At 41.6% G+C, this 9,379-nt stretch overlaps 1 protein-coding gene across 1 annotated transcript; it reads left to right on the top strand.

Annotated features, from left to right (window-relative positions):
- Window positions 1–2,419: 2,419 nt before the first annotated feature.
- CAMLG (calcium modulating ligand) lies at window positions 2,420–9,157 on the top strand. The gene is made up of 4 exons (XM_084883706.1): window positions 2,420–2,718; window positions 4,508–4,968; window positions 6,210–6,275; window positions 7,949–9,157. Exons 1-4 carry the CDS (start codon window positions 2,544–2,546, stop codon window positions 8,138–8,140), a joined length of 894 nt encoding a protein of 297 aa, XP_084739832.1. The 5' UTR covers window positions 2,420–2,543; the 3' UTR covers window positions 8,141–9,157.
- Window positions 9,158–9,379: the final 222 nt, after the last annotated feature.

Here is a 9,379-nt window from a genome sequence, read left to right as displayed (position 1 = left end):
CATATAGTGACTAGTTATTTAAAGTAATTTGAATAATTTGCCAATCACTGAGTAGTGCTACGTTGTGCATCAAAGTTAGTGGGAAAATATTGCTGAAGATGTTTTAAATCCAAGTCACTGTCTGGGAGGTTATAAACCAAATTCTTGATGCTCACTCCTCACGGTAGCTAAATTCTAAATTGAAAGGGTTTTTTTCCTATTGTAAATACTACTCCATTGACTTATGGATCCTGTTGTTACTGATAAGCTGCTTTCTGTCCAATCGTTTATTTGAGGATAATGTTAGCTTTTAATATATATTTTTTTAATTCTTAATCTATAGTTTCGCTACTCTGAGTTTCCTCGGTATACCCCCAGCCTTTTGTATAGCCCTAGCTTGCATTGCCTGTAAACTACCCATTTTGCTTACCCATTCTTATCTCTTTGCCTTTCCCATGTAATTTTTTCTTTCCATCCAATATAAGCAGCTTGCTTATAAGGGGAGGGAGGAAGCAGATTTTGTAGATGACCTGCTGCTCTCCCACACTGCCAGCATTATTGGAATAAACGCTCATGTATGGTTCAACCCTATCTCTGTTTAATTGGCTCAAGTAGTGACAGACAAGTCCAGACTCATTGATTGTGCAATTTCTCTAAGAGGGATTGATTTTGAGGTGATTGTGAAGCTGGCTACATTGCAGGGTGGCCCACTAGGATGCCTCAACCTCTGAGCCTCTTTATTTACTCATTCACTTAGTCATTGCTGAGCTCCAGGGCTCTATTTGTAGGCCTTATGCACTTTTTGTGGCCTTCTTCCTCCATAAAAGTGTATTCGAAATTATATATTACTAGAGATCCAGTGAATGCAGTTTGTGCATGGTGGGGGTGCGTGCACCCTCTCAAATCCGGGACCCCTCGGGGAATGTCTGACTGCCTCTGAAATCCGGGACCACTGGCTCCTAACTGCTCAACTGCCTGCCTGATTGCCCCTAATCCTTTGCCTGCCTGCCTGATCACCCCTAACCACCTCTGCCTGCCTGTCTGATCACCCCTAACTGCTCCCCTACCAGCCTAATTGCCCCTAACTGCTCCCCTGTTGGCCTGATACCCCTAACCTCCTCTGCCTTGCCCCGCACCTGGGACCCAGGATTCCCTCCTCTGGCTGGCCACAGGCACTCAGAACTCAGGCTGGCTTTGCCCAGGGCAGCTGCAACCACAGGGGACCATGGGTGGACAACTTGTCCCTCTCCCGGTCCTCAGACTGGCTGGTTCCCATTCCTCTCTCCCAGTGTTGTGTCTGAGCTGTTAGGGCATGATGGGGTTAAGCCATTTGCATATTAGCTCTTTATTATATAGGATGACTTGGAAAATAAAAACTATAATCCAGACTGGATCCATTATTACATATTAATTACTATTACATATTTTTCCTGATTTTTAAAGAAATTAAAATGTCCTTGCCCTGGCCAGTTTGGCTCAGTGGATGGAGTATAGTCTGTAGCCTTAAAGGTCCAGGGTTGGATTGGGTTGCAGGCTCAATACCCAGTGGGGGACATGCATGAGGCAGCCAATTAGTGATGCTCTCTTATCATTGATGTTTGTCTCTTCCTCTCCCTTCCTTTCTAAAATCAATAAAAATACTAAGAAACACACACACACAAAATTTTTTTTTCCTTGGGCCCCTAAAACTATTGTGGCCCCTCAAAACTGCATAAATTGGACCTGCTGAGCGCTCACACTGTTCTAGGATTTTATAGCCTTGAACAAAACATAGGACTTGTCTTCACGGAGAAAAATACAATCAAGTAAGTACATAAATTTAGTTTGCAAGTCGGTTTTAAAGGAGAAAAAGGCAGATAAAGAGAATAGTACTAGATTTATGGGATAGTCGTTTCATAAATTATATAAATGCCTAATAACTATGTACACCTGAAACATAAATAATATTGTTTTTCAGCTGTAATTGAATAGTTATTATTATTATTTTTTTAAAGACGATGAAGTGTTGAGAGGCGGTGGCAAGGCTGGGACTGGGAAGGTTCTCCAGGGAAAGCCTTGAACAAAGACGAGAGGGAAGACTAGACCAAACCAGGCGTATTTGGGCTAAAAAGAAATCCCAAGCGCCCAGCTCCCTAACGCGTCGCTCCCAGAGTTACGTATTTCCGCGCCCTATAAGCGAGCGACAGAAGGTCGGTGGAAACAAGTGTCTCCATTTTGCTTCCTGGCACCAGATTTGCGATCGATGAGCGTAGTTCTCACTCCCGTTCTTTTTCCGCCGGTCAGGCTGGGTGGCGATTCTCCTCACCTCTGTGGGCAGCAGAGAGGCCCGGATGGCCGGGGAGTGAAACCGCGAAGGCCAGCAGAGGAGGTGGGCTGCCCTCATTCAAGATGGCGGCGCCGGCCTCCGCCCCGCAAGGGGCGTGCGCATGCTCAGTCCGCCGCCTCCAGCCGGCGCTGGGGGGCGGGTCTGCGGTGAGAGGGGTACGCGCGCCGGCGGCCGGGCCTGAAGTCATCGCCGCCGCCTCCAGCGCTGCCATCGCCGCTCCCAGATTGTGGAAGGGAAGATGGAGCCCATGGCCATCCCTACGGAGGACAGCGGGGAGCGGCCCGGGGCCCCGGTTGGCGCTGGCCTGTCGGCTTCGCAGCGTCGGGCCGAGCTGCGGCGGAGAAAGCTGCTCATGAACTCGGAGCAGCGCATCAACCGGATCATGGGCTTTCACAGGCCCGGGGGCGGCTCGGGTGAGAGGCTCCGTCCCCCCTCGGTGTCCCGCCCGCCCTTTTCACATTATACATTATAACCGGGAGCTACTGGGGTCAGTCTTCAGGGCTGTTCTGTTCCCGCCCCGCCCCGCGGACCTCTCCGATCGCGCCCTGCTGCCCTCTGTCCCAGTTCTTGGGGTAACGTCCCGGGTTCTCACTTGTTCACCCCCTTCTTGCTGCTCTTCTCTTCCCGGGGCTTCGCCCAGAGGCTGTCCCACTCGCTCCGGAGTCCGTCCGCCTGGTGTTCCTGCCCAGGTTCCCGAGGCCCGCCTCTGCCTCCCCTGGCCCCCGCCTCCGGAAGGCGCACACGGTGCCCTCAGGCGTCTGCTCTGCCTCTTGTGCCCAGGGCGGCCCTCACTGCGCTTTCCCCGGCGCCCGCCTTCCTTTGCTGTGACTGTCGGCCCATAGGAGCTTGTCTTCACTCGGCTGCCCTCTAGTCCTCTCCACGCGGATCAGGGACTTTTACAGTTTGTGTTCAGTGGCCTCAGCATTTCATCCACAGGCCTTCTAAAAAACTGGGGCCACCGTTCATTTTAAAAATATATATATATATTTTATTGATTTTTTACATAGAGGAAGAGAGAGAGAGAGAGAGAGAGCAGAAACATCAATCAGCTGCTTCCTGCACATTCCCCACCGGGGATGTGCCCGCCACCAAGGTCCATGCCCCTGACCGGTATCGAACCTGGGATCCTTGAGTCTGCAGGCCTATGCTCTGTCCACTGAGCCAAACCGGTCAGGGTGCGACCATTCTTTATAGACCCAACAAGTGGGTCGTGCTCACTGCCAGAGTTCTGAGATTGAAGCGATGCCATGAACTGTCTTGAACCCTAAGGAGAGTTCCTCATTTCTCCCCCAGTGACATGTACAATGAGTTTCTTTAAAACATGTTTATGTGACTGTTTATTTTATGTGAATATTTATTGAACACCCAGTATGTGCTGGGTTCTCTAACTTTCCGTGGAGTATTGCCTTTAGTAGCTGGCTTTGGTTGCAAGCTCTTTAGATCTTTGTGACTGTTGTTTGGTAGGGCTTTAGCTATGGGTATAGTTCTGAACTTAAGGTCTGCAGCTGAAAACTACCAAGAGGAGGTAAGAGAACTATTTCAAATTCTCCTATAACAGTAACTAGGCAAATAGTTACAAAACTATTTCTTCCTTTAATGATTAATAGAATGTTTATTCTTTCCCAAAGCATTCACTATCTTTCTTGAAGCGTACATTCCGTATTTTGTTCTTTTGTTTTGAAAATGTTATCTGTCATTAAGGTTTTGCTTTGTCTAAAACCGGAACAGCATCTTACAGTGGCTTAAGTACCTACTAATGGCTCCCTGACTACAGTAGAAGGATTACGTAAACAGTAGCTGTAAGATGCGCCACACCCTATGCTGATAGGGCTCTGGATTCAGAAATATAATATTAAAATACAGATTTTTGAAAGCTTTAATAATTTTCTATTTTTAACCAAAGAAGCTAGAGCAGGCAATGCAACTATATTTTAGGGATGTATTATCCATTAAAACTTGGTCTTTATAGCTTGTTTTCTCTCTGCCTATCTTTTCCAATATTTTTACTAGCCCTAAAGTTTGTATTATATTCTCTGCAGGAATACCCTTAATGGGTGATATATTTTGAGGGTGTAGGAGGGAAACTATTTATGCAAAGTCAGTATTAACTTAGATTCAGAGTTCTAGCTCAATGCATTTTTTTAAATATTACTATTGTACAAACGGTGTTTGCCTACAAGGTTTCTAAATTTCTTTTCTCAGAAGAAGAAATACAAACAAAATCAAAGCAACAGGACAGTGATAAACTGAACTCCCTCACCATTCCTTCAGTCTCAAAGCGAGTAGTGCTGGGTGATTCTGTTAGTACAGGAACGGCTGACCAGCAGAGTGGTGTGGCGGAGGTGAAGGGAGCTGAGCTGGGAGACAAATTGGACTCTTTCGTTAAACCACCCGAGTGCAGTAATGACGGAAGCCTTGAGCTCCGGCAGCGGAATCGAGGGGACTTGACAGCAGACACTCTCCAGAGGGGTCCTCGCCATGGCCTGGAACAGTACCTCTCCAGATTTGAAGAAGCAATGAAGCTAAGGAAACAACTAATTAGTGAGAAACCCAATCAAGAGGAAGGAAATTCAACAGAAGAATTTGACTCTTTCCGAATATTTCGGTTGGTGGGATGTGCTCTCCTTGCCTTTGGAGTCAGAGCTTTTGTTTGCAAATATCTGGTAAGAACTATAATGGAAAAATGAAAAGTAGTCATAGTAATGAGTGTTTTTGATCCACAGAATTCATTGCCAATATTAACTTAATATTTGCCTCATTCACAGGGATATTTGGAGAGGTATTATAAACTGCTATTCACCCTAGTTATAGAATGAGGTATTCTGGTTAAAACAGAGCCTGATAATAATGATTAAATTTCCCTATATATAGGTGCCATTCTAAGCGATTTATATATGTTGATTCATTTAACCCCATCCTCATGAATCTTTGTTTTATAGATGAGGAAATGAAGACTCAGAGTGGTTAAATCATTTGTCCAGTACCACACAGCTCTTAAATCACAGCTGGGATTAACCCCAGGCAATTCCGTTCTAAATAGAGTAAAGTACCCTTGACCAGGAATTGAACCCTAGACACTTCGGTGCATGGGCCAATGCTCTACCTATTGAGCAATAGGGTGAATACTTCCAAGTTATTTTATTTTTTACTTTTTTAAAAATATATATTTTTATTGATTTCAGAAAGGAAGAGAGAGAGAGAAACATCAATGATGAGAGAGAATCATCAATCGGCTGCCTCCTACACTGAGTATCAAGCCTATAATCTGGGCAGTGCCCAAAATTGACCCAAAATTGAAACCTGACCAGAAATCATACTCTGACCTCCTGTTTAATAGGTCAAGACTCAACCACTGAGCCATACTGGCCAGGTGCCTTAAGTTTTTTAAAAGATAAGTTTTTTATGAGGGAAGACATTTTGGGGGATATTAAAGAGAATGACTTGAGCCTGGCCAGTGTCTCAATGGTTGAGCATCGAGCCAAGAACCAAGAGGCCACCGGTTTGATCCTGGTCAGGGCACATGCCCAGATTCTGGGCTCAATCCCCTGGGTGGGGGTAGGGAGTATTTGCAAGAGACAACTGATCAATGATGTTTCTCTCAGTGATGTTTCTATTTCTCTATCCATCTTCCTTTCTCTCTCTCTCTCTAAAAAAATCAATACACTGATTTTAAAAAACTATTAAAAAAAACAGAACTTGAGAGTGACTTGACTTGAGAAAAATGTTTATGATAAATCAATTTCTTTTATTTTCTTCACTGTTCTACAGAAATAAGACTGCTTTCAACTGCTAAAATTAAATATTTTATTAGTTTTGTTACTTAAAATTTATAGCTGCTATTAGTTTGATTTGTGATTTGAATGATTATGTTGGAAATATATAATTGTATCTTCTGTCTTCACAGTCCATATTTGCTCCATTTCTTACTTTACAACTTGCATACATGGGACTATATAAATATTTTCCCAAGGTAAATCACATTTTTTTCTAAATTATGGTGTTATGTTTAGATTGATTAATGATTAGATAATCTGAAAAAACTTTTAAAAAATTTGTTATACTTATGGTCTGAATCACTGCTGCTCAAAGTGTGATTGGCTACCAATCAAACTCTTTGTTCTGTTTGTAATGAGTGAATTTCAGAAAGTGAGTAGACACTCTATAGCATTTGGACATTGCCATAACATTTTTATCATATTTTATAAAAATGTTGGTCCACCATGGATTGAGAGGGAAAAAACCCACAAGACAGACTTCAAATATTACACATATATAAGTGTTCAATTTTATTATTTAGTAAAGATTTAGTAATACATTTTGTTTATGATAAAGGACATTAATTTTAAAATGGGTTCAGTTATGGTACTATGCACCTTAGTGGACACTTAATAACAATGCACTTGGACTTTAATGCCAAGGGCTTGATATTTGCAAGAAATATTGGCCAAAATTGCAGGACAGAATCATGGGGAGAGTCAGTGTTTACCTGGTCCACTTGACTATAAATGTATATGCACAGTTTTATGGGACTTGAGTTGGCTGGCATAGAAGATTGATTCCAGACTCCTGCTATTGCAAAACTACAATCAATGTTTCAAGGATAGGTTTCTGAACAAGTCCTTTTAATAAAATTACACCTTTAGAATATTTGAGATCTCACTCCCTGGCATATGTTGTCAATTTGACACAAACTCTTATAAAAATTTTTTAAAAAATTACACCTTTGGGGAAAGAGGTCAATACTAGGTAAATATACATCTGTAACATCAAGAATAATTTTAATTAAAAATAACATTTCTTTTACTCCTTTACTTTGTGTATTTGACCTATTTGGCTTATTAAATATATAAACGTTTCATATCCATAAAAAAATATGAGGTCTATCAGTGCATTACAAGCACCTGAGGATTTTTTTCCATTGCTTTTCAGAGAGATTGGAAGGTAGGGAGGGAGGTGGGGAAGAGAGAGAGAGAAAGAGAAACACCGAAGTTAGAGACACACATGGACTGGAGTCTCCCCTACTCGGAGCCCAGGTACAATAATAGGTGCCTTTGACCAGGAATGGGACCCGAGACTTTTGGGTGTGCAAGCCAACACTCTAACCAATGAGCAAAACCAACTAGGGCTGTCCTATCTTTTTTTTTTTTTAATGTTCATCCTCTCCCCCCTTCCCCCCCACGTTCTGGTTCATCCTTTTTTTAAAAAAAATACATTTTATTGATGTTTTATAGAGAGGAAGGGGAAAGGGATAGAGAGTTAGAAACATCAATCAGCTGCCTCCTGCACACCTCCTACTGGGGATGTGCCTGCAACCAAGGTACATGCCCTTGACCGGAACTGAACCTGGAACCTTTCAGCTTGCTGGCCGACGCTCTATCCACTGAACCAAACCAGTTAGGGCTGTCCTATCTTTTTTAACTTGATAGCAAGAATGGTATCTTTCTCCCTGCCTCTTAGCATTTCACTGCTTTACATATTATATGCTCAGTTAATGTTTGTAATGCTTGTTGATATATTATTGATTGGTATTTTGAAACTTCATTAACAGTTTTGAAATTGGGCAAAAATAGCACTGATAATATTTTTATAGAGTTTAAGTTGTCTTCGGGAAGCTGTAGGATTTATTTGTCTTTCTGTGCACAGAGTGAAAAGAAGATAAAGACAACAGTGCTGACAGCAGCGCTTCTATTATCTGGCATTCCTGCCGAAGTGATAAATCGGTCGATGGATACCTACAGCAAAATGGGCGAGGTGTTCACGGATCTCTGTGTCTACTTCTTCACCTTTATCCTCTGTCACGAACTGCTTGAGTACTGGGCCTCTGGAGTACCGTGAAGCCTGCAGAACTCAGGAGAAGCTTACAGAAAACCAATTTCTCTCACACTGCAGTGTCTTTACAGGAGGCAAATCGGGTTACATCTTTATGAAATTATTTTACTTTGTAGGGGTTGTAGAACGACTTGATTTGGAATGAAATGGCAGATTCTCTGACTTAAAAGCATTGAGTTTGTATTAATACTGATGTGAAGAATAGAGTACCAATGTCATTAACTGGTTTTTCTTGTTTAATTAAAATCCCTAGTCTGAATCTTTCCCTAACTTCTAAGATTTTATTTCGGCAGAGAAACAAGGTCTCAGCTAGCCCTTTGTAACTGGGGACTGTGTCATGTATTTGGTGTTCTTTCCTGAGAAATGATGCCATTTTAAAAATAAAATGAAAGAAACTGAATTTTCTAATGTTAAGTGTGCACATTTTAATTTATAAGAGCCAAATAAGGTAGCCAATTGTATCTTTTGTTGAGTCAGTATCTATTTTTAAAAATAATTTTATCTTTGTTGTTGAAGGTGTTGAGAGTCAGTATTTTAATCCTTACTCCACTGCAAGCAATGTAATGGAGAAAGGGTTAAGATCCATATATGTGAAATTAGAAAGTATTTATGAAATCTTTATTTTTATTTATGAAAATTTTTTATTGTCCTAGCCAGTGTGGTTCAGCTGGGGAGGAGGTGGCTGAAGGATGTTTTACTGTCACACATCAATGTTTTTCTCTCTAAAAATCTGAGAATTGGAAATTTTCACTTTTGAGTTTTCAATTTTTAAAAGTATGTTTTTAAAGCAAAGTAGTCTAGAATGGTTAGATATAAAAGTGGAATTTGAAGAGTTGACTGAGGTATGAAACTCAATAGCATAAATGTTTAAAGAACTTGGTAACACTCATATTTATAAGGTTTGTCTTAAATGAGTATAAAATGTGTTATATTGCTTGGTATACATTTCCTTACAGATTTTTGTATGGTGTATTTAGTTAATCCTTGTGATATTAAAAACATCTGTCCTTTTTCATTATTACTCACAGTCTTGATTTGTGTCATTTTGTTTTGAATCAGAATAATGTAGAATAAGTATAATTTAAGTCTAATCCTCTGACTTAAGGTAAGATTACAAGCACACATTTTTTTCCTGATTCCATAATGAATCTAGTATCCAGAGGTTTGGAAAGCATACCTGATTTGCCAGGTCCCCCTCAATCTCTGAGAAGACGCCAGTGTAGAGGGCTGCCTAAGAAGGCACAT

Source organism: Pipistrellus hanaki, assembly GCF_964339955.1.
Source record: "Pipistrellus hanaki genome assembly, chromosome: 5".
NCBI lineage: Eukaryota > Metazoa > Chordata > Mammalia > Chiroptera > Vespertilionidae > Pipistrellus > Pipistrellus hanaki.
Note: the sequence above shows the minus strand (reverse complement) of the source record. Positions and strands in the feature narration are given on the sequence as shown.

Coding starts and splice junctions, on each gene's coding strand:
- CAMLG (XM_084883706.1), top strand. CDS start 2,544: ATGGAGCCCATGGCCATCCCTACGGAGGACAGCGGGGAGCGGCCCGGG. Junction 4,969..6,209: donor CTTTTGTTTGCAAATATCTG/GTAAGAACTATA, acceptor CTGTCTTCACAG/TCCATATTTGCTCCATTTCT. Junction 6,276..7,948: donor TATATAAATATTTTCCCAAG/GTAAATCACATT, acceptor TTCTGTGCACAG/AGTGAAAAGAAGATAAAGAC.